The sequence below is a fragment of the Panthera tigris genome, chromosome A2 (assembly GCF_018350195.1).
Source record: "Panthera tigris isolate Pti1 chromosome A2, P.tigris_Pti1_mat1.1, whole genome shotgun sequence".
NCBI lineage: Eukaryota > Metazoa > Chordata > Mammalia > Carnivora > Felidae > Panthera > Panthera tigris.
Genome location: NC_056661.1, coordinates 1,143,944 through 1,168,334, shown reverse-complemented (window position 1 = coordinate 1,168,334; position 24,391 = coordinate 1,143,944). Strand labels below are relative to the sequence as shown.

At 61.3% G+C, this 24,391-nt stretch overlaps 1 protein-coding gene across 1 annotated transcript; it reads left to right on the top strand.

Moving 5' to 3' along the window:
- The first annotated feature begins 7,554 nt into the window (after positions 1-7,554).
- On the top strand, positions 7,555-17,064 carry KLF16 (Kruppel like factor 16). The gene is made up of 2 exons (XM_042977611.1): positions 7,555-8,121; positions 16,647-17,064. Exons 1-2 carry the CDS (start codon positions 7,641-7,643, stop codon positions 16,946-16,948), a joined length of 783 nt encoding a protein of 260 aa, XP_042833545.1. The 5' UTR covers positions 7,555-7,640; the 3' UTR covers positions 16,949-17,064.
- Positions 17,065-24,391: the final 7,327 nt, after the last annotated feature.

The following is a 24,391-nucleotide window of genomic DNA, read 5'->3' as shown; positions in this document are numbered from 1 at the left end:
TATTTCTACCTCTAATATAGTCTTTTCAAAACTGGAAAGTCTGTACCTATAAACATGTATGTATTTATTTATTTTTAATTTTTTTAATGTTTATTTTTGAGAGAGAACGAGCAGGGGAGAGGCAGAGAGAGAGGGAGACACAGAATCTGAAGCAGGGTCCAGGGTCTGAGCTGTGAGCACAAAGCCTGACGTGGGGCTCAAACCCCCAAACCATGAGATCATGACCTGAGCCGGAGCCAGATGCTTAAACCGACTGAGCCACCGAGGCGCCCCAACATGTATATGTTTAAAAGCCATGTGTATTTTATATTCTTCAACCATTTTTCCATTGGGTCGGTGGTGGTATTGTTTTCTAAGAGCACTTTACATATGAAGGAAATTAGCCTATTTCCTGTTTAAAGTTTTTTTTCCCCCCTCAATCTGTAATTTGTTTTTGACTCGGACTGTGTTTTTTCCTTTGATTTCTAAAAAATTAATAGTCATTTGGCCAAGCATTTGAAACCATTATTAGTCATTACTAGTTTTTTTTCATTTATGGCTCCTTCATTTTGTGTCATGCTCAGAAATATCTTCTCTACTCCAAGATGATAAAACATTGGATGTATTTTTCTCGAAATGTAATGGTTTCTTTTTTAAATATAGATTTAAATTTTTGGTGTAGGGGCGCCTGGGTGGCGCAGTCGGTTAAGCGTCCGACTTCAGCCAGGTCACGATCTCGCGGTCCGTGAGTTCGAGCCCCGCGTCGGGCTCTGGGCTGACGGCTCGGAGCCTGGAGCCTGTTTCCGATTCTGTGTCTCCCTCTCTCTCTGCCCCTCCCCCGTTCATGCTCTGTCTCTCTCTGTCCCAAGAATAAATAAAAAACGTTGAAAAAAAAAAAACATTTTAAATTTTTGGTGTAATTTTGGAAAGTGCTTCTGGGAAGGAGTGCGGTGGGAACCAGCAACGTGTTCCCCCCCACCCCCAAAATCGTTCACCCCAAGTCCATTTCTGGCAGAGGCCACTCCCGCCCCTACTGAAGTGTTGCCTTTTTTTAAAGTTTTTTTTTTTTTTTTAATGTTCATTTATTTTTGACACAGAGAGAGAGAGACAGGGCACGAGTGGGGGAAGTGTTGCCTTTATCGTACGAGTGTGAGTGGTCTGTCCCCGGACTCTGTATTGTCGCAGTTCTCCGAACTCCACTGCCTTCTTTACCGAGGGTCCCAAGACCCCGCCTCCCCTCATTCAAGTCCAGGGAGGGACTCTCCTAGAAAGGACTCTGAAAGCTTCAGTGTTTGCCCCCCCCCCCCCCCCCCCCCCCCGCCCCCGGGCCATGCACAGGGCACAGTGGTGACCTGGGTTGAGGCAGGTGGCTGTTCTCAGTCTGACTTGAATAGCACCGGCCCTTGGGGAGTGCTCACCCTGCTTTTCTCCCCGGGTCCTGCCCATTGCTCGGAAGGGATAAACTAAGGCAGGCCTCTGTGGCCCCCGGGCTCCGCTGTCTCCTCTTTCCATGTGGAGCCCTGGGAAGGCTCACCCTCAGCCTCTAGACTGGGGGTGGGGGGGTGGGGGAGTTGGGGAGGGGTTGGGCCATGCCGGAGCGGTGATGGGGGGAAGCCTGTGGTACATTCCAGGATGCGCCCCCCCCTTCCTTTCTGCTTGGTATGGCCCATGGGCCAGGCTGCCTGGGAGAAGGGCCAACTTTCGGTTCTCCATTTTGTGGATTTTCCAGAACACATGTGTGCACACCCGGCGGCAGCCTTCCCCTGCTGCCCGGCAGGTCCCTTAGCGCGCACCCCGGCACCTTTGGTCCCCCCCCCCGAGACACCTCAGACGCGGGCCCCTGGGTCGCATGGCCTGGGCTCGCCCCGGGGCCCGGAGACCCCGGGGCCCACAGCCTGCGTGGGGGGTGACAGACACAGCTGCGTCGCCGGGCGCGGGCCCCTTTCGAGGGGCGGGTCTGGGGCGGTGTGGGTGCCGCTCGCCCCGGCCGTGGAGCCCAGACCGGACTTCGTGCGGGGTCCCCAGCACCCGAGGGCCGGTCCGTCCAACCTCTCCTTGCCCCTGGCGACCCTGCTTCCCCGCGTCATCGCAAGGGAGATGGTGGAACCCCGGCTGCTTTCTGTCTCCGCCCATCTCTGCGTGAACTGCGGGGGGTGGGGGGGCGGGGGGGGCAGGATTCCGGCAGAGCCCCCCCCCCCCCCCCCGTTCCCTCCAGACAGTGGCCCGCTGCCGGAAGAGCACTTGCCCAGCAGGGCCCGGACCGGAGACGGGGCCTCTGGTGGTGCCCCTACTGAGCGCCCCGGTCCGAGGCCTGGGCGCTCCTGCGGGGCGGGTTACCCGTCGGGGTGCGGGACCCACCTGGGAGCTGGGGGGCCCCGTAGCTGGGGGTGCCAACCCAGCGTCAGGATCCCCTTCCCTTACACTCAGCACTCCTGTCTCAAGCCAACTCTGGGCCGCCGGGGTGGCTGTCCCCACCGTGCCCAGGAGGAGAAGTCTCGGGGATCCCAGCTGGGCTTAGGCCCTGGGCTCCCGTGGTGCTCAGTCTCTGGACACACACGTGCCCCTGCCGGACAGCGGGCTCTGTGCTGTCACACCCCAGTGCGTGGCACCAGGCAGAACACACACCAGAGCCACGTGTGTGTCCATAGCGCGTGCCCGTCGGGCCTGGGTGGTCAGGGCCTGGCCGCTGTCGCTCAGGGATGCTGAGCCCGGGTACCCTCCGTGGCCACCGCCCAGCCCCGGGGTGAGAGGAGGAGAGGGCCTTAGGGAAGGGCTGTGGTGTCGCTCTGCAGCCTGTCCTCCCACAGCCACGGTCTCCAGAACTTAGGAACCCACGTTTGGGCTCGTGCCTTCTTTTTTCCCATTGCAAACGATGCAACGATATGCAGACCTGCCTGGTTCCGTGTGAGTATTTGGGGGGGTACCTTTTTAGGAGTGGAACCGGTGGGTCAAGAAGTACATTTAGTTTTGACAAGACGAAGTGGGGGGGGGGGGGGGTAAAAACTCCGTGGTGCCTCTATGGCAAACTCCCGATACCTTAGGACCCTGTACTGTGTTTGCTTGTAAGGTTTCATCTTTCAGCCTGGGGGGCTCAGTCGGTTGAGCGTCCGACTTCCGCTCAGGTCATGATCTCACAGTTCGTTGGTTCAAGCCCTGTGTCTGGCTCTGTGCTGATAGCTTGGAGCCTGCAGCCTGCTTCGGATTCTGTGTCTCCCGCTCTCTCTGCCCCTCCCCTGCTTGTGTTCTGTCTCTGTTTCTCTCTCTTAAAAATAAATAAAAATTAATAATTTTTTTTTAAAATAAAATTTTCATCTTGGGGGCACCTGGCTGACTCAGCCAGTGCAGCCTGCAACTTCTTGATCTCAGGGTTGTGAGTTCGAGCCCCATGTTGGGTGTAGACGTTACTTAAAAAAAAATTTCAGGGGCACCTGGGTGGCTCAGTTGGTTGAGCGTCCGACTCCGGCTCGGGTCACGATCTCGCGGTTTGTGAGTTCGAGCCCCACGTCTGGCTCTGGGCTGACAGCTCAGAGCCTGGAGCCTGCTTCGGATTCTGTGTCTCCCTCTCTTTGCCCCTTCCCCGCTCATGCTCTGTTTCTCAAAGATGAATAAATGTTAAAAAAATTTTTTTAAAAATTTCAGGGGTGCCTGGGTGGCTCTGTCAGTTGAGCGTTCAACTCTTGATTTGGGCTCAGGTCAGGATCTCACGGTTCCTGAGGTTGAGCCCCGCGTTATGGCTCTGCCCTGACGGCATGGAACCTTCTTGGCATTTTCTCTCTCTGCCCCTCCCCATCTTGCTCTCTCTCTCTCTCTGAAATAAACATTTAAAAACCCTTCATCTCGGAATACTTTGGGCTCTACAGAAAAGACAGCAGTGAGTCCCATCTACGTCTCACCTGGTGCCCCTCATGTTAACATCTTGTCGGAACCAAGAAGTTCACTTGTGTGCGTCAGCGTTAACCACACTCCAAACTGTATTCTAGTTGTTTCACTAATGTCCTATTCTGTTCAGCATCCCTCATGCTGTTTACCCATTTTGTCTCCTTAGTCTCTTAAACTAGGACACTCCTTCATGTTTCTTGTGCTTCATGACCTTGACAGTGTTGGGGACTAGTCAGGGGTTTTGTAAGATGTCCCCTGACCTGGGCCTGTCTGAGGCTACGTGAGGGTTATGGGTTTGGGGGAAGAACGTAGAGTCGAGGTGTCCTTTTTGTCACCTCCCATCAAGAGTCCTTGATGCTCCTCGGACATCATCCTGAGTTTGACCTTGATCTTGACCACCTGGCTAAGGTGGGGTCTACCAGGCCTCCCCACAGTCAGGTTACTGCCCTCCCCTTCCCTGCTCTGTTCTTTGGAATCGAGTCCCGGAGTACAGCCTACACTTCAGTGGGAGGGATGTGTTTAGAAAAGAAATTTTCATATAGAAAACCATAAAAAAGAAAGGACACATGGCCTGTAATTGCACTGTTTAGGTACCTGCTGACATTTAAAGAGAACAAATGATACATACACATGGGTTCCCAAAAAACTTGAATTGCATAAAGTATTATTAAAACTATTGCAGTGGGTGCCTGGGTGGCTCAGTCAGCCAAGCATCTGACTCTTGATTTCGGCTCAGGTCATGATCTCACGGTTTGTGGGTTTGAGCCCCAAGCCAGGCTCTGCGCTGACAGCACAGAACCTGCTTGGGATTGTCACCCTCTCCCTCTCTCAAAATATTTAAACATAAAAACAAAACAAAAAAAAAACTATTAAAAAGAAAGTCTTCACTCAAAAAAAAAAAGCTAAGGTCATTCCAGCATGTGTATACACACATTTGCACACTGGAGCTTTGATTCTGACCCTGACCTATCTGGGGCACCTTCCTCGCGGGCACACGGTCTGGGGCATCCGCAGCAGGGATGCCCCCACTTTTTGGAACCCTCCGCTCACCTGTGCCCCCAGGAGTCCCTCCCTTCCACAGCTAGTGACTGCCCCCTGCCCTGCTTGGGTCTTGCAGCCGGGTGAGAGCTCTCCTGACCCCTTGGGAACCATCAGGGCAGGGTAGAGACCGGCCCCCAGTCACGGGTGAGGAAACTGAGGTAGAAGAAAGCAAGCACTGGCTGCCGTGGGTGTCCCAGCAGGTGTGCACTCGGGCCGCCTCTGTATTTTCCCCAAACCCTGTGCTGCCTCAGCTTTGCCCACAGGCAGGCCACTTCGCTGTTCTCCCCCAGCCTTGGTGTCCTCATCTGTGAAATGGGGATGCCACTTGTAGGGTCGTCGTGAGAACAGTGACAAAATGAGGCAGAGGTGCGTGTGGGGTCAGAGTGGGGCGGGGATGGTCGAGCTGTGCGGGTGATAACTGAGCACAGGTCCCGCGGGTGCAGCACGGGCTCCCACGCAGGGACTCCTGCCCACAGAGCGGCCGGCACAGCCCACAGATGAGGTCTGAGATCCCAATTATTGCCAGGAGTAACGACTTGTGGGCCACCCTGTGGGGAACAGCCAGGACGCAGCCCTGACCGCTTTGCTCACATCCTCTGCAAGAAGGTGCCTGCCTCTGCCCTGAGTGTGGCCTCGACCCACACCTGCCGGGGGGACCGCGTGCTCCAGGCCCCAGGTGGGGCTGCTGATGCCACGTTTCCCCAGCCACCCCCCTCTTCCTCCACTCTGTAGGTCGGTGCCCACCTACCACCTATGCCCTGATCTGACTCCCAGCTGCCTTGCCCTAGACCTTGAGCCCCTTGAGGGCAAGATGCTGGGGGGAATGGCTCTGAGCTCAATAAACATCCCTGGAAGCAACAAATGATTCCCGGCGTCTTTCTTGTCCTGGTCGTTGCCTAAGTGCCCGGTGCAAGCTGTGGGTGGGGGAGCCTCAAGGTGCTTCTTGCCTTGTCTGAACTTGGAGGGCCCTTTCTGTAAAGACTGGGCAGCACCTAGGGGTGTGTGTGGAGGGGATGTCTAAGGCCCCTGAGGGCTGCTGAGTTGGTGGGAGACTGGGGAACCCCCCCCCCAGGTGGTTCACCTCCTAGACCTTTAGAGGCCCAGGGGCCCCGGGCCGGCAGGAACGAGGGCTCCCAGTGCCCACCTGGATGGTCCGCGGCCTGTCAAAGGGGCTGTTCATCTCTGCGGCCCTCAGTCTACCGTGTGTCCCTCTCCCGCCCTCCTCAGTACGGCCACGTGCAGGGTGGGGGTCGCAGGGAGGGGCCGAGGGAAGACAGTCGAGGATGGGGCCAGCCTCCGTCCACACGCGGGCAAGCAGCTCTGTTCCCAGGAGCCCACCCTGGCCATTGCAAGGCCCTCACAGCCAGCTTAGGAAGGGGCGGTGCTATCGTCACCAGGGAGGGGGCCACCTTGTCCCACTTCCGCGTGTCACCCCCCCACCCCCCCCTCCCGCCTCGGACTGCTGGCTAGGCTGACCCCCTGCGTCCTAGCCGCTGTCGAACTCCCCCGGCCTGGACGTCCTCAGGGCTTCCACAGGCCCCACTTTTCCCCTCCGAGTCCCAAGGATCCCTGCCCAGCGTCGGGGAACGATGTTCCCAACCCTTGTGTACCGCCGGGCCGGAATGCTCTGCCTCGCCGAGGGGTCCCGAGCCCGGCCCGTTGCAACCCCACCCGTCCCGATGCGCCGACCCCGCTCCTCCTCCAGCGGACACGGGCCTTCCCCACCCGTGAGCGGGGCGCAGGAAGAGAGACGAATGCAGGTTCACTGGGCGGGGCGCCCCACTCCTCCCTTGTCCAGCCGCGGGGCTCCGGGAAAGGCGAGAGGGGTTCCCGCAGAAGGGGGCGAAGGAACGAAGGGGAGCGCGGTCCGGCAGGGCCCAGGTCAGGGGAGAGAAGGTGGGGGGGGGGGGGGGGAAGGGTCGCGCACGTGGCCGGGGGGGCGGGGCTGGCCGCTTCCGCACCCCCACCCGGCCACGTGGGGAGCGAAGCCCTCCCCCATCGAGAACGGGGGCGCGCCCGGGGCCGGGGTGGAAGCGTCCGGGGAAGGGGCGGGCTCCCGCCGGCCGCGCGCCCTGGCGTGGGGTGGGCGCGCCCGCGAGGGGGCGGGGCGCGCGCCGGGGAGGGAGGGAGGGCTGCGCCGGGAGGGGGTGGGGCCGTCCGGGGAAGGAAGGAGGGACGTGCCGGGACGGGGCGGAGCGCTCCCGGGAGGGAGGATCATACCGGGGGAGGGCGGAGCTTGCCGGCGTGGGGAGGGGGTCCTCCGAGAAGGGCCCGGGGGCGCGCGCCGCGGGTTACGGAGGCGGGGTCTCTGGCTGGGGGCCCGCGTGGGGAGGGCGCGCTTGGAGAAGCAGGCGGGGGCGCGCTCCAGGGCCCGAGTGGGCGCGCCGGGGGCGGCTCCTTCGGCCCGGACCCCGCCCCCGGCGGCCGCGCGCCGCTGGCAGGGCGGTGGAGGGCGCGCCGGGCGGGGGGCGTGGCCGCGCGCCCCGAGGGGGCGTCCTCCGGGCGGGGCGGGCCGCGGCCGCCCCCGCGGGCTCCGGTGCGTCAGGGCGCGTCAGGCGGGGCGGGGCGGGCCGAGCGCGGGCGGCGGCGGCGGCGGCGCGCGCCGGCCTCCTCCTCCTCCTCCTCCTCCTCCTCCCCCTCCTCCGCCTCCCGCACTCGAGCAGCCGCCGCCGGCCGGACGGGCACCGCTCCCGCCGCCTCCTTTCAGCCCGCTCGGCCCGCGCCGCGCGCCTTTGCCCGGCATGTCGGCGGCCGTGGCGTGCGTGGATTACTTCGCTGCCGACGTGCTCATGGCCATCTCCTCCGGCGCGGTGGTGCACCGCGGGCGACCGGGCCCCGAGGGCGCGGGCCCCGCCGCCGGCTTGGAGGTGCGCGCGCCGCGCCGCGAGGCCGCCCCACCCGGGCCCCCGGGCCCGCCACCGCCGCCCCCCGCCGCCTCCGGCCCGGTCCCCGCCGCCACCACCGCCGCCGCCGCCGCCGCCGCCGCCGCCGCGCCCCACCTGCTGGCCGCCAGCATCCTGGCCGACCTGCGCAGCGGGCCCGGCGCCGCCCCGGGGGGCGCCTCGCCCGCCTCCTCCTCCTCGGCCGCCTCGTCCCCGTCCTCCGGCCGCGCCCCCGGCGCCGCGCCCGCCGCCGCCAAGAGCCACCGCTGTCCCTTCCCGGGCTGCGCCAAGGCGTACTACAAGTCCTCACACCTCAAGTCGCACCTGCGGACGCACACAGGTGAGCCCCGCTCCCCTGTCCCGCGCGCGCGCGCGGTCTCCTGCGCCCCTTCCCCCTCCGGGACCCCAAAACTGCGTGGCGCGTGGGGGGCGGGGAGGGGGGCGCGCCCGGGCCGCCGCCGCGCCGGCCGGGCGGGCGGGGCCTCGGTGGGTGGGGCGCGCGCAGGGGGCGTGGCGGCCACGCGGTCGGGCGGCGCGCGGTTGGCGGGCGCGACGGTGGTGGCTGCAGGCGCTCTCGGGGCGCGCGGCGCGATGGGGTCCGTGGGCGGGATCGGGGCTCCCGGACCGTCCCCTCCCCCCTCGGCTCCGTTTCTCCTTAATTTCCTGTGGCGTTTGGGTCTGGGGAGTGGATATTGTGGTTGGAGCACGTAGCTCTGAGATGGTTGTGTTTTCCTTTCCCTGTCTCAGTTTCCCTATCTGGAGAGGGAGGAGGAGCCGCGCCGCCGCCTCCGGGGTGGCATCGAGGATTCACCCCCGAGGGCAGCAGAGCGCCTGGCGCGGGAGCCGGGGTGGGGGGGGTGCCCGCGCGATTTTTTTTTTTTTTTTTTTTCCTTATGAGTTTTAATACGGCGGAGGGCGGGGCTGAGAGTGAGGGTTGGGGCCAGAGTCGGGGTGGGGTGGGGAGAGGGATTTGAAAGGGGACCCTTGAGGGAGTCAGGTCCTCATCGCGTTTGGAGGCAGGCTTTGGGGGAGGGTTCAGCGACATTTGTCACCTCTCACAGCCGAGCGGGGGGGGGGGGGTGCGGCGAGGGGACGCCTGGAGGAGTCTGAGGCAGGGCCGCCGTCATCACCCTGTCACCCCCTCCCTTGTCCCCCTCTGGGTCCACCACCCTCGACGCTGAGAATGGTCTCCAGCTGGGAGTTTGGGGTGTCAGGGGGAAGGTGGGTCTTGGTGGCTGGCCCGGGCTTGAGTGTGGAAGGCGGTCCTGCCCTGGCGGTGGGCATCTGGCCACCGGCTGTGAGGATGTACTTCGATTCCAGCCCTGCCCCTCTCCAGCACGAGACCTATTCCGGAGCTCAGTTTTTTCATCTGTGTAAAGGGCTCACGAAAGTCTGCCTTCTGAACGTCACTGTTTCTCCTGTCGCAACACTGGCTCTGTGGACACACTCTCATTGTGGAGAGAGGGCAAGAAAGCAGGGCTGGCCATAGTGGTGTGGTGGGGACGTGGTGGGGCAGCCTCAGGCCATTTGCAAGGCCTCGGATGCCAGGCGCCCTCCTCCCTGCTCTACCCCCCTCCCCGCCTCATGTCTTGTTCAGTCCCCATCCTGCCCACAGGGACATACAGGCTCTGCTTGCTAGTGGGCGTAAGGCAGGACAGGGCAGCCGGGGCAGACTTGAGGGGGGAGAGTCTGTATTTCCTGCAGGATCCTCTGTCCTCTTCTGAGCAGTCCCTGGGTGTTACCTACACTTTGAGGCACTGAGGTGTGTGTGAGGGACTCCTGGGGGGCCGTGAACACAGAGAGGCATCTTTATTTGGATCTGAGGGCAGATTCCTCTCTGGGTGGGGGGCTGGGGTCAGAGCAGAGCCCTGGCTCATGCAAGGTGAGTTTGCCCGTCTGAACAATGGGGGTGCTGGAGCGGGAGACCAGCCAGAGAGGGACCTCGTTTCTCCCACTGTATTCCTCCGCCTGTCCTAGGTAATTGTTGCCTGGCGAGGCTCTGGTGCACTGATTTGCTTTTCCCTTCTGGGTCGGTTGAAGGGGGTGGCCAGGCCACCTCCTACAGCGGCTCCCAAGAGACCCTCCTCTAGGGTGTCCTGGAGTGCTCCAGAGCCTCCATAGGCCCCCCAGGCAGTGGCGGCCGGCTCCCTAAGCCCTGGGAGAAGAGGGACTCCTTACTGGGCCCAGGACGCCAATGTTGTCATCCATGTTTTAAACGAGAAAATTGGGCTCATCCGGGGAGTGTCCCAGGGGAGGGTGGCCTCCCTGGATGGATCCCTAGTGCCAGTAGGAACTGTAACTCCGGGTATCCTCTCCCAAAGTCCTCTTTCATAATTATGGTGTGGGGACCCAGAGAACGCAGCTCCTGGGCCAACCCTGCTATTCCTGAGATTGGAAATCCTGGACTTAGGCACCCCTGGTGTTCTGTTTCTCGAGGGTTTCACACACTTGTCTGCATAAGACTGTGGGTTCAGTGTATCTGTGACCCTCCCCCCCCCCCCCCCGGACCACAGAGCCCCGCATAGCTTTTCTGGCACCTAGTTGGGGGGGGGGGGGCGAGTCGCTGCCCTCATACCTGGCTTGGGGGTGGGGAAGCCATGCTTGTCCCTGGTGCCCCAAGGCTAGCTTGGTGTTGCCCATTCACAGGGGCTGGCCTGGGGACAGATGTGAGGAGGAACAATAATTAGAGGTCAGCTGTCTGCCGATTGTCCCCAGAGGCCTGTCTCCCCCTGCTCTGCCTGAGGTTCACTCCTCCTCTCAGTAAAGAGAATGAAGTCCAATCCCAGCCTAGTTCCATTTTACAGATGAACAGACTGGGATCAGGTGCCTGGCCAGGGTCAAGTGTGGTACCCCCACCGTCCCTGCTCCGCTTGGCTTGGGGGTGGTGAGGCTGGGAGGGCAGTGGAGTCTTTCAGAGGGCCACCCAGCTGCAGGGGCAGGGCTGTCCTGTGCTCCCCCGGGGCCTGGCCTGCAGCCCCAGCACAGAGCTCTCCTGTGTGGGGTGGGCAGGCACTTCGGAAGCTTCAGGAGAAGTTGACGCTGTTGCTATGGATACGGAGATGAGAGGAGACGGGGCGGGGGTGGGAGGAGAGGCTGGCTGGCTGCTCCCTGCTCTCCCAACCTCCAGATCCGGACCGCTCCCCTGCCCCAGAGCCCCCAGCTCTGAGCACGCGGTGAGCCCTGCGCCTTCTGGGGCCTCAGGCTCCTTCCTGGCAAGAGGGAGCTCAGATCGGGAAGTGGAACTTCTAGGCCAAGGTCTGATCCCCGGGGCACAGCTGATGGGCACCCTGGGGAGTTCTGCAACATCCCTGGCCTTGCTCACTCCATCCCAGGAATCCCAGGAACGTACCCGGTTGCGACCAGTGACAGGTGTCCCCTGGGGGAGTTGCAAGGTCACCCCCCAGGAGGGACCCCCTGTTTTACTCTAAAACCCACTCTCCTTAAGTTTGAGGAAGATCAGGTAAGGGTCCAGTGTGCAAGGTACTGCGGGGAGAGCCCAGTCCCTGTGCCCTTAGATTCCGGAACCTTGGGAGGGGGTGACAGTGGCAGTGACGGAGGAAGAGGCTTCTCAGCTGACAGCATGGGGTCCTGTGGGGCAGGAAGGGGTGTGTCCCCAGAGAGGGGACCACACCCTGGCCTCAGGGGATGGGGGCAAGGGCCCTGGGGCATGAGTTTTGAGGATGAGGTGGAGAAGTGAGGTGGGGAGGGTCAGAGCAGGTGAAGGGTTACATTTAATCCCAAGGGCAGGGTGGAGGGTGGGCAGGAAGGCAGGCCCGGCTTTGCAGAGGAAAATCCGTTTATGGAGCAGGGATTAGGGTCCCGGGAGAGGGGTTGAGGAGGGCTGTGGTAGGGGAGGGAGAGGGGTGGGCCAACCCACAAACCGGGGCCAAGTAAGAAGCCCCAGGACCCAGAGAGTAGGAGGTGGCTAGGGTGAACCCTAGTTTTTCTGACTGAGCAGCCCAAAGGGGGGCAGGGCAGCAGAGGTGGTGTTCTTTGCTGAAGAGCCCCCCCCAGGGGAGAAGCAGATGGGGAAACTGAGGCCAGGAGGGGAAGCAGGCATCGCCCTCCCAGGGCTGAGCTGGCATAGACCCCACCCTCTCCCCCTGGCAGAGCTGTGAGCTCCTTTAAGGACAGGTGGGGTTCAGGAGACTGGTGGCTTATAGGGGGCAGGGTAGGACACTGCCAGGCCAGAGGGGGTGGGGGTGGCCTGTGAGCTCCCTCCTGTAGCAGGCAGGGTGCAGAGAGCAGCTGGAGCTGACTTTAGGTGCCCGTGCTGTAACTGGGGAGTGCGGGAGGGCCCCCAACATTGTGGGGGGCGATAACCACCCCCGCCCAGGCTCCCTGATAAACGTGGCCCAGATGGCCTGGGAGCGGGCAAGTGATACCAGTTCCAGGAGCCGGCCGCCAGGGGAGTGAGGGCTGGAGGGCCGGCCCTCACTGTCACCCTTGCCCAGCACTGTTCTCCCCATCACACATGCTGGGGGGGGGGGGGGTGGTGGTGGCTGGGGGCGGTGTGACCCTCTCATCCCCAGGCACCAAGAGCCCCCATGCCAAGGATGCCCGTCCGGGTGCCAAGCGGGTGATGGCAGTGTGGGTCTTCAAGGAGGAAGGGGGGATGAGGGGCTGCACGTGGCTGGCCCTTTAAACAAATGGTAGTGGGAGCCCCTACCTGGGGGGGGTGGGGGCAGGGCGGGGAGGAGGGGTGAACCGCATGATGAACCAACAGTTAAGCCAGCAGCCCAAGCTTGGCTGGGAGCTCTCCCAGCCGCAGACTCTCTCCACAGATGCGTTAGGTGCCCATGGCATGCCAGGCCTGTGCCCTCGGCTTTGCAGTCAGGTGAGGGGGCAGATATCACACCTAGGAGATGCTAAGCACAAGGTTATTGAAGCTAAGAAAGGGGACAGTGAAGTGCACCAGCGGGGTAAAAGGTAAACACTCTGGCTTTGATCCTGGATCAGGGAGTAGCTTTGGGAGTTCCCGAGGGCAGAGCACAGACTGGGCGGCTCAGCCCCAAGCCTATGGGCTATTGCACCAGTCCAGGCAGGAGCTGGAGTCTAGAGCCAGGGTGGGGTCTGGAGATACTGTGAAGGCGTTACTGATGGGATTTGCTGCCCGGTACCACGCAGGCCAAGGTGAGGGATAGAGAGATGGCTGGGGGATGCCTGCCTTAGTTTTCGTGGCAACAACACAGTGCTTGAAAGGGGAACCCTATGGGAGGAGCTGGGATGTGGGGTGGGGTAGGTGGTAAGCCTTGGCTTTTCGGGGGCAGGGCCCAGGGGGTGGTTAAAGTCACAGAACATGGGGCGTTTTGGTGGCTCAGTCAGTTGAGCGTCTGACTCTTGATCTCAGCTCAGGTCGTGATCTCACAGTTCCGGGGATGGAGCCCTGTGTCAGGTCCTGCGCTGACCGCACGGAACCTGCTTGGGATTCTCTCTCGCTTTCCCGCTGCCTCCCTGTCCCCCCTCGCTTCTGCACACTCCTTTTCTCAAATAAATTCAGGAAATAATAATAATAATAAAATCCCAGAACGGGGCACCTGGCCGGCTCAGTAGGTGGAGCATGAAACTCTTCGTCTCGGGGTGAGATTGAGCCCCACGTTGGGTGTAGAGATCACTTAAAAACTATGAAATAAAATCGCAGAGTAGACAAGCCTCCCGTGGGCTGGTCTTTGTAAAGCCATAATGGCTACTTGAAGGGGACCCCCTGCCCTGCTCTCCAGACCTCAGCATCTATTTTCCACCTTTCTGCTGTTATTTCCAGAACTGCTCTCTGGGCTCTTTCTGGACTACCCGGGGGCCGTCTTCAGGTAGTCTCAGCTGCTCCCCGCCTTCTGTAGCTCTGCGAGAGTGCTCCCTCACTTGTCCTCCCCCATGCAGTCTTCCTGGTAGGTGGGCGTTTGTTCCGGTCAGCTGGCAGACACCCGTCCCTACCCCTAGGGATGACCTCAGGAGGTCACGGTGAAGGTTAGTTGTCAGAGCCCTGGTCCTTGGCCCCTGGCCCTGCGGGGGGAGGTGGGGCACCCACCCCACGCAGGCCAAGCCGTCCTGGCTCAGGGACCACCTTTGCTCTGTCCTGTATCAGGTCTCAGGACCTCTTGGCCTCCATTTTTCTGAGCCTGTACGGCACTGTGGTGGCCCCAACTGTCCCGAGGTCACCCCAGCCCAAGTCAAAAGGTTATGTCCACCAGGGCCCCGTCCACCACATCTTCCTCTAGTCCCTGTTCCAGTCTGCTTTGGGGCAGCCGGTGGCCGTACCTAGGGTCCCCTCCGGCTCTGAGCTTCCTGGTTGCTCCCCACCAACCTCCTGGCTAGTGGGCTGTGGGAGGGTGACAGGGCCTGGTGTCTTGCAGGCATTCGCTCGACGTTGTGGGGGCGGCGGGAAGCCTCCGCGCCCAGGTCTCCGCCACCCGCGTGTGCACGTGAGCGCCCCAGCAACTGGGTGTGGGGCGGGGCTGGCGGGCGTCCAGCCGGCGGCAAGTCGACCCCGACCCCCCACCCCCCACCCCCCCGCCCTAGAGGGAGCGGGACCACGTGAGCGAGGCCGGCTGGGCTGCGGATGTCCCCGCCGCCACCGAGCTACGTGCGGCAGCTGTGTTCCCGGCGGCTGCATGTGTCCTGCCCCAGTGGGCGCTGGCACCGCTCTTGCAACCTGCTCATTGCAAAGTAGAACTGCCGGAGGAGGGGAGGCTGGGAGGCGGGTACTAGTCCCGCCGCCCGAAATGGGGAAGTGAGCCAACTGCGGGGCGCGCCAGCAGCGGGATGCCCGCCCCCCCTCCGCCCCGCCTGCGCCCTGCAAGATGGCGACAGGACCGCACGCCCCTCGGAAGGGGCGCCGCTCCCCCTGGCACCAGGTCTGGTCTAAAGCCAGCAGCCCCGCCTCCAAAACCGGACTCCCCTCCCCCAGACTGCAGCCCCGGGGAACTGTCAGATCCAAGCCTTCCGCCATCCAGGTGGGGTAGGGGTCCTTTCCGGGCTGTTTTGAGCTCCGTGGTTCCGTAGACGAGGCCCTTGCTGAGACCCCTCCCCCTGCCTTCTGGATTGTTCCAGGGAAGGGTGCAGCCCCAGAGATTTAGGGTCTGCGAGGTCTTGGGCATAGTTGTGTAACCTCCCCTCCCCCCCGGGGGTAGGTGACAGCTCACCTGGATTCACAGTCTCCTGGGGCATGCCCTGCCCCAGGCGTGAGCCTGAGCCACAGGCAACCCACAAGAAATCTTCCTGGGGGGACCGCTGGACTCCACCTCCTCCTTTGGTGCTGGTGGTAGCCAGGAAGAAGGGGTGGGGGAGGGGAGGTTTTGGTCCCGCTCTTTCCTGGGCCCTGGGAGATGGCAGGAGCCCCTCTGCCTCTTCTGACCCCTACTCCCCTCCCCCACCCCTCCCCAGCGGTTCTCCCCGGGACAGTCCCTTAGCTTTCAGAGCAGAGATGTCCCTGGCCTACCCTGTTGCCCCCGCGGCCACAGGTCTGTCCCGTGGGCCTTCCTGCTGGCTCCTGGTTACCTCCACCATCGGTCCTGTTTGGGGAGCCTTTCTCTGATCCTAGACCGTGTACCTTCTCCTGGGTGTGTTCCCTGAGACAAGGTCAGCCTGGATCACTGCAGGGCCAGCATGTAATCCAGGATGTGACCACCCTGACCGCTCTGTGGCCTCCCCCAATTCCAGCGCTCTACCTTCCTATGTGGGGCTCCATCCAGTGCCACAAAGGGTATAGCACAGGGGTGCGGGCATCACGGATCGGTGTCCACACCCCCACCACACACACACTCCAGAACTCGTGGACAAAGCAACGCCTGGGGAGTCCAGGGTTCCAGGCGCGGGGCGCAAGGGTGCAAGCTCCAGGGTGCTTACCACCCTTGGCCTGGGGCGTGGCGGGGTCCCCGGTGGACCCTGCGTAGAGGTGGGGCCCTCGGCGCTCCCGGGTCGGCCGGGGAGATGCTGATAATACTCGCTGGGGGTCGGGTTGAAGCGTTCTGGGGCTGAGACCCCAGACGCGAGGGGTGGGTGGGGACAGGGGCCCCGGGGCTGGCAGCGCCGTTCGGTTCACGGCAGGATGGGCGAGGCCAGCCGGGGAGGTGGGAGGGGTCTGCAGAGGAAGTTGCAGGGTGGCGGCCCGCCCCTCCCCTCACGGTCTGTTCCGCGGGGGCGGGGTGAGGCCAGTGGCCGTGGCCTCCAGGCCCTCCCCTTCCCGGCGGCCGTCTGTGCCTGGGCCTCGTGCCCTTCTCCTCCCTCTGCCCCCGTGTGGGGCTGCAGGTGGCCCTAGAGGCCCTTCACGTGTTCTCCATCTATAGAGGGGCCACAAGGGTCAGGGGGTCGTTGGGCCACGGGGATCCGCCCAGGCACCCCCACACCGACTTTGCGTCCGGGGTGGTCATTTTCAAAAGGAGAGGGCCAACGGGTTGTGAACACCTGAGAGCCTCCGGTAAGCTCCAAAGGAGAGCGGAGGTGGAGGTGGGGACGGCGGGATCCATTTGCATCGGGAGAAGCCCCTGCAAAACCCCGCATGCGTTCCGAGCAGGCGCGCACGTGTGTGTGGCTCGTGCACCGCGAGACCCTGTCACGGATGTCACGGAGGCGGTGCGGTGGTGCCGCGGGGGCGGGCCTGGAAGGGCTCGGGCTCCGCACGGTCTTCTTTTAACGCACGGAAACTGCTCGTGGAATTACTACGAGTTCATGGGAAAGAAAGGGCAGGAATACTAATTAGGGGTTCTTGAAGCGAGTGGGGCTTTCCTCTGCACATTTCCACGTGTTGAATTAACGCCCGGAGTTCAGCCTCTAGAACCGGGGCGCGGGGGGGGGGGGGGGGACGAGTTGCCCCGCCCCCCTCCCCCCCTCCACTGACCCTGCTGTCTGCCCTCTGCCTCCTCTGCCCAGGTGAACGCCCCTTTGCCTGTGACTGGCCTGGCTGCGACAAGAAGTTCGCGCGCTCCGACGAGCTGGCGCGCCACCACCGGACGCACACCGGCGAGAAGCGCTTTCCCTGCCCCCTCTGCTCCAAGCGCTTCACCCGGAGCGACCACCTGACCAAGCACGCGCGCCGCCACCCCGGCTTCCGCCCGGAACTGCTCCGGCGCCCGGGCGCCCGCAGCACCTCGCCCAGCGACTCGCTGCCCTGCAGTCTGGCGGGCAGCCCCGCGCCCAGCCCCGCGCCCAGCCCGGCCCCCTCTGGCCTGTAAGGGCCCTAGTCCAGCCCACCCTGCCGCACCCCTGCTGGGCCTGGGCCTGGAGCACCAGCAAAACGCCTGCTGTCCACAGCCCGGGGCGGGCCACGGACCGACGGCCGGTGTCCCCGACACTGGGGGGGGGGGGGGGGGGGTGGCCCTTGGGAGGGGTGGCTGGGGCCCCGTGTGTGTAAATAGCCATGTCGGATAACTCTCTTCCTATGTGTTAAACAGGAACCCCAGGTGGGCAGCCGGCCGGCGCTCCCCTCCCCCCATCGCCACCTCCCTGCTTCGGAGAGGGTGGGTCTGGGGGGAGCGGCCCAGGAAAGGGGCACGTAACCAGTGCTCAGACTTGGCCCCCCAGCCCCCCTCTCCAGGTTGGGATGATGTGTGCAAAGAGCCATAGATGAACCGGGGGTTCCCGCGGCCCCACCCCCACCCCGCCCGGGGCCCCCCACCCCACTGAAAGCCATTGGAGACGTTCAGGGAATTGGGGTGCGGCTCCAGCCGCCCCCATCCGGGTATTCAATCTCAGGTGTCCACAGATTCTGCCCTGCCACCCAGCTCCCCAGCAGTGGGGGCAGGGTGGGGAGGGGGGAGGCCGGGAGGGGGGAGGCAGTAGGGTCCAGGTTTTGCTCCTAAAACTGGGGTAGGGAGGGAGAGAAAGGGGTTCTTCCAAAGAGCATTTTGACTCTCGTTTGGGGAAGGTGGATAACACGGGCTGGGGCAGATGCCTGCTTATTTATTTTCCTCTGTCTCTGCTGGTAGGAAGGAGGGGGCCGGTGAGCGGCCCCCCTCTGGGTGGGTGTGTGAGTGTGTGAGTGAGGACTGCTCCCTTCGGGGTAGAGTCCCCAGCATTGGCCTTCCATAGCATCACATGACAATCAATCCCTCCTGTTTGGGACCATGACAGTCATTGAGCATCGGGCAGCCCTTCCCTGCAGGTGCCCCTGGACCAGAGGTTGAGGTCCTGCTTTGCAAGGGCAGGAAGCATGAGGGCTGACCCCTGAACCCCATGGGATAGCTCGCTTTTTTGGACCGGATAGAATATTTTTTCAGGCGCCAATCCCTTTCTTGATCTGGGCCCCATGGGTGGTCCATTGTCCTCAGGGGGTGTGGGTGTTGGGGGGAAGGTCTGTATGATTCCTACTTATGGTAGGGAGGGGTAAGCGCCATGACTCCTCCTGGTGTCTTCCCACTGTGGCTTCGGTCGGATTTCATTTTGGGTAGGGACTGAGGGCCGTGCCCTAGAATGGAACAGACCCAGGGTCCCTGTCCCAAGACCCTGAAAGGACCTATCGCCCACTGTTGGCTGCAGGAGGTTTTTGGCACCCACGTGTGTTCCAGAACCCTTCTGTCTCCCCACTGGGGGCTGGGGATCTGGATGGCGGTGTGGACTGGACCTGCCTTAGCAGGATCAGGGGGTGGGTGCCTGGGGTCCTGGGGAGGAGGCCAGGGAAGCCCTTTGGAGCTGGGCTGGGAAGGGTCTTCTGGCCCAGTCTCTGGGCAGATCTTGGCAGGGCTGGCCCATTCGTGCCCTTAAACCCTCCCTGCCAGCAGTGTTGGTGAGATGCCTTAGTCTGTGGGGGCAGGCTGGGGTCCCATTTTCCTTTATGTCTTTATGGACGTCCTCCTGATTGTCCCATCCCTGGCTGGTGCCTGTCCACAGGACGTGAAGTGTGGGTCTGAGGGCCCAGGAGGCCGAGGACTCGTCCCTGGCCCCTCTCCCATGTCCAGGGGTCGGGCCAGACCTGTGCCCCTCCTCCCCCAAGGAGCTGGAGGTCACTGGGACCCGGTTCCAGCCACTTCGCTGTGGCATCTCAAGGGGAGGGCCCCAAGGGACTCGTGCTGTCAGGTGGCGCCCCCCCCCCCCCCACCTTACCCTGCCCTGCCTGGCCTTTTCCTTGTATTTAATTAAACAAGCCCTTTTTTAAACCCGACTCTGGTGACTGTGTGGTCTTTCTCACCTCTGGCCTTCAACCGGAGAACTCTCTGAGTCTCCGTCCCACGCAACAGGGTAGCCCCCAGGTCACCAGCGTCCCGCTGCAGAAAGTGAGGCAGTGGGGCCCTGAATCTCCGGACCTGGTGGGGGCATGGGATGACGCCCCCTCAGCCCTAAGGCCTGGGGAGGGGGCTGCTGGAAGCAGAGCGCGCTGCCGTCCCGTGTCACCCACGCCTCTCGCAGCTGCACCCCCCTCCTTCCCGCTCGGTTACCCGGCAACCGAGGCGCGGTGACACGGCGCCCGGGGCGTCCCGCGCCCGCCCCCTTCCGGCACCGGGAGCCGGGCGGCAGGGGAGCCTGCGCCGCTGGGGCTGCTCGTGGGCGTGACAGGGCTCCTCCCCAGAGTGTCCCCCGCCCCCGCTGTCTGTGCCCCGCCTGGCCCCTGTGCCCAGGGGGCTGCCCACGTTCTGCACGCCGGCCGTGTGCCAGCTCCCGACTGGAGGCGGCCGAGCGGGGGGGCCCCTTGGTGAGGGCTTGGCGTCCCCGGGAGCACCGAGAAGCCGATGAGGGTCTCGGACCCCTTCCTAGGAGATAGACACCCAGATTCCAGCGGTCTCCCGAGCCCCGAGGGCGGGTGTGGCTTGGGCGGGGAGCCAGACCCTCCCCAGGGCCTCCCCGGAGTCCGTCCCCGGGGAAGGCGGAGGCTGCGCCCTCTGGCGGCCGCCCCTGTCATTGCACCGCCGGCTCCTGCCGCGCCCTCCTCGGGGTCCGGGGTCCGGCCCTGGTGGCCGCGCAGGTGGCCCTCGCCCTTTCTCGAGGTCGGCCTCCCTGTTGCATCCCCTAGCTCCTGCTTCACTTTGTCCCCCTTTCTACCGGCTTCTGCCCCGCAGGCCCGCCGACGTTGTTCCTTGGACCCCTGTCCCACTGTCCCTCTCCAGCCCTTCTGGCCTTTCTGCCCCTTTGGGCAGAGTTCCTGGAATTCGGGGAACGCAGCCCCTGCCTCCAGTCTCTCTTGGACACCATCCCACGTGCTCTGAACAGCTCGAAGATGTCCCCCTCCTGCCTTCTCGACACTCCCTGGTCATGCGGCCTCGGGGACCCCTGACCCCCCAGGCTAATGTTCCCCTCTGGCTGTGCTTCTTGTACGGTCACCTCCCCTGTGTGCAGACGATACTCCCTGGTCCGACACTAGGACCTCACCCTCAACTCCAGACCCTGAAGGTGCCAACTCTCACCCCCAGGCCGCCCAGTCCCATCCCCCCCCCCCCCCCACTCGGGCACTGGTACCTCCATGTTTCCTGGTGCGGAGGCCCAAATCCTTGACCTTGACTCAGTCTCACTACCACACCCATTTCCATCAGGAAATCTCCCCGGAGTTTTCAGAGCACATCCGAAATCTGCCCACTTGTACCCGGTCCTGGCGTCCACCCAGTCCACCACCTCGTCTCCTCATCTCAGGCAGTCTCCCCCGCCCCTGGTCCCCGGGGTCGCGCGGCCCCACCGTCGCCCCGCCCCCGTCCGCCCTCCCCTCAGCGGCCACCAGAGGACGGTCGTGAGCGCCCGAGTCAGGTCCCGCCCCCTAATGCCTACAGCCCTCGGAGGCTCCCACCTCCCTCCGTGTGAAAGCCTAAGTCCTCACGGAAGTCCCCAAGGCCCTGTGCGACCTGCCCCCATCCCCTGCATCCCTTCCATTCCTCCGTGTTTCCCTCTTGCCCACTCTGCTCCAGCCACGCGGACCTCCCCTCGGTTCCTCCAACACGCAGGCCTGGTGCTGCCCCCAGGGCCTTTGCACAGACTGTGCCTGCTGCCTGGAATACCCTTCCCCCTCTTTAGAACTGTTCATATCCCACCGTCCTCAGAGGACTACACGGACCACCTGTTAGTCCCCTACCCTGTTCTACTCCCCCTGCCCCCCCCCCCATAGCACTTAAATCATGCTATATCATTTACTTATTTCCGATTGTCTGTCTCCCCCATTGAGAACACTACTCCCACCGGGGTCGGGACCTCTGCCTCGTTCACCGATGTTTCTAGCACTGTATCTGGCATACAGTAGGTACTCGGTGAATATTTGCTGAATGGATGACCAAGGCCATCCTCGGGCGTGGATGGAGACCAGGCGGGCTCTCGCAGAGGGGGGCCCTCGCTTCACCTCGCACGCGCCGTCAGACCACTCTCAGGGGCGCACCCTTCTGTTATTGGCGATGACAGGTGTTGAGAGACCCCTGCATGAGGGGCCTCAGGGCCTCAGGTGGCTGAGGTGAGGAGGGCAGTAGGCTGGGAGGGTCGGTGGCAATCACCAGCCGCTGGACCCAAGGGTGGCCAACTGTTCATACAGAGGCTGGGATGGCAACTTTTAGGTAACGTCTCCCCAAGTTTTAAACATGGGCGGCAACAGATTTATATCATTTGAAAAACTAGTACAGCACTCAAAAAACCTAGTCCCCAAACACGCACATTGAAAGCAAACACACGCTGCACAGCAGCACAGAGCACACCGCCCAGAGACGCCGCAGCCAGGGGCCCTTGACAGGTGAGCGGACATGACCGTGTCCACCGCGCACGCGCACATCCCTCGGCCGGGAGCAGGAGCGAGGCGCCCACGCCCAGCGCCCCGCGGACGGGACCCTGAACACAGGCGCGCCGCGGGACAGACTGAACACACGACGCTCAGGGAGGGAACCAGACGCGAGAGGCCACACGGGGTGTGAGTCCTCGTGTGTGAAACGTCCAGAACGGGCTTGTCCACGGCCAGGAGGGGGGCTGGGGGGGGGGGGCGGGGAGGGGGAGGGCGTGCCGGGGGAGGCGATGGCTGATGGAGATGGGGTTTCTTTTTGGCTTCAGAATATTCTGGAATTACACAGAGGTGACGGTTGCACAGAACAGTGAATGTACCAAATGCCCCTGAATTCTCACTTTTTAAAATCAAGTAATTATTTTTTTTTTGTAATTTTTTAATGTTTATTTTTAAGAGAGAGAGAAAGTGCCAATGCAGGAGGGGCAGAGAGAGAGAGAGAGAGGGAGAGACCGAGAATCCCAAGCAGGCTCCATGCTGTCAGCACAGAGCCCTACAAGGGGCTCAAACCCACGAACCATGAGATCATGACCTGAATCGAAATCAAGAGTTGAACGCTTAACCAACTGAGCCACCCAGGCACCCTATTAGTTTATTTAGTAAAGTTTATTTAGTTTGCAAAAGAGAGAGAGAGAGAGAGAGAGAGAGAGAGAGAGAGATTGCAAGTGGGGGAGGGGCAGAGAGAGAGGGAGAGAGAATCAGAATCCCAAGCAGGCTCCATGCTGTCAGCAGAGAGCCTGATACAGGGCTCAGACTCACAAACCTGATCATGACCTGAGCTGAAGTCAGATGCCTAACCGACTGAGCCACCCAGGTGCTGAATTTTCACTTTTAAAATGATTAATTTGGGGGGCAGCTGGGTGGCTCAGTTGGTAGAGCATGTGATTCTTGACCTCAGAGTCATAAGTTCAAGCCCCATGTGGGGGGTAGAGGTTACTTAACAATAAAATCTTAAAAAATAAAATAAAATGATTAGTTTTGTTAATGTGAACTTCCCCTAAATAAAAAAGGGGAACGAAGCGGGGAAGAATTTGTCCAGGATGCCCTGTTGTCCCATCCACCCCTGCCCGCATTTCTTGTTTTCAGTCACTAAAGTCTTATCCCAGTTAGCACACATCACATGCGGTTTTCTGCACCCGCCTAGAACTGAGGACACATTCCTTCCCTGAACATTCATTGATCCATGTTATAGATGTGTGTTTAGGTCCTGTGTCCAGCCGGGTCCTGTGGTCACGGGCCCTGGCCCTGAGGTTCCCTTAGTCCGATGAGGGGTGGGTGGAGGCAGGTGTGAAAAAAATTTGTTCGCTGTCGGGGATAGAAAATGTCGTGAGGCTGCCGTGGCGGGAGACCCTCGGGGAGAAATGTGGTTGTCAATTGGAGAAACCCCACTTCATCCTCCTCCGTGGCTCCCAACCCTTTGTGGCTCCCCATTGCCCTCCTGGTTTGGACGACAAGCACCCTCACACATTCACAGCCGCAGGTTGCCTCTTGCCTGGACACTTGCTCAAGAAAGAGTGTCTGCGCTCAGAATCCCCCCCCCCCGCAATATTCCGTGCACCCTCCACTGTCAACGCTTACTGCGTTTGAAACCAGGGGCTCTCGGTGATCTGGCCAAAGAGGCAAGGGCTCTCCGCCCTCAGGGCCCACTGACCAGCCACCAGACAGACTTCGGACAAAAATCAGATCGTGTCCTCTGGAGAGTCGTCTCTGACCCTCTCCACCCCACCTGCCCTCCATTACTGTCCTTCTTAGTCAATTAATTTGTAATTGCGGTAAAAATACGTAACAAAACGTTCCCTTTTAACCACTTGCGAGAGTACAGTTCACTGGCATTAAGCAAATGCACACTGCTGTGCAGCCACCCCCACCATCCATCTCCAGAACTTTCCATCTCCCCAAACTGAGACTCAGTCCCCATGAAGCACCGACTCCCTGTCCCCTGGCCTCTCCTGGGCTCCCACCATCTACTCTGTCTCTGTGGACGGGGCTCCTCCAGGGGACCCCCTGTGAGCTGGGTCACACAGGATGTTGCCCTTCTGTGTCTGGCTTCTGTCACTCTGCACAGTGTCCTCCGGGTCCGTCCACGTGGTGGCAGGTGGCAGGACGTCCTTTCTTCTTCAGGCTGAATAACAACATTTCATTACATGGACAATCCGCATTTTGTGTGCCCACTCACCTGTTGATAGATAAGGGCTGTTCCCATCTCTTGGCTGTTGCAGATTATGCTGCTGTGAACAGGGGTGTACAAGTACCTCTTCAGGATTCTTCTTTCCATTCTTTTGGATATACAACCCGAAGTGAGATTGCTGTATCACAGGGTAGCTCCATTTTAAACTTTTTGAGGAACGACCATACTATTTTGGCTGCACCGTTTTATAATCCCACCAACATACATAGTATGGATTATAAATATGTTTACATATATACTATATATAAGTTTATATACTTATGTGTGTGTGCATATATATATACATACATATATATATATATATACACACATATATATATATACATACATATATATACTGTGTGTGTTCATATATATATATATGAACTTGAACTCAGGACCCTGAGATCAAGAGTCACTCGCTCCACCGACTGAGCCAGCCAGGAGCCACATTCTTACAATTTTTCATTAAGATGTTGGCCTAACCCTCCAGGCTCCAGGGACCCTCCCCTCCCCACCATATCCCTCATTTGTCCAGATCAAGGTAGCATCTAGGGTAGACCTTGGTATACACTAGGCACGCAATTTTATGTGAACACATGAATGAGTGAGAACGGGATTCTTGTGGGTCCGGGACAAGAGTCCAGCGGGGAGAAAGGAAGCACTCATTGACTCAAGTCGGCTGCACACCAGGGCGGAGGTAAGCTTTAGGGGTAAACGGAGCAGGTTTCCCAGGCACAAGACGCGCCTGTAGGGCTCGCCTCGTCCAGCAGG

Coding starts and splice junctions, on each gene's coding strand:
- KLF16 (XM_042977611.1), top strand. CDS start 7,641: ATGTCGGCGGCCGTGGCGTGCGTGGATTACTTCGCTGCCGACGTGCTC. Junction 8,122..16,646: donor GCACCTGCGGACGCACACAG/GTGAGCCCCGCT, acceptor TCCTCTGCCCAG/GTGAACGCCCCTTTGCCTGT.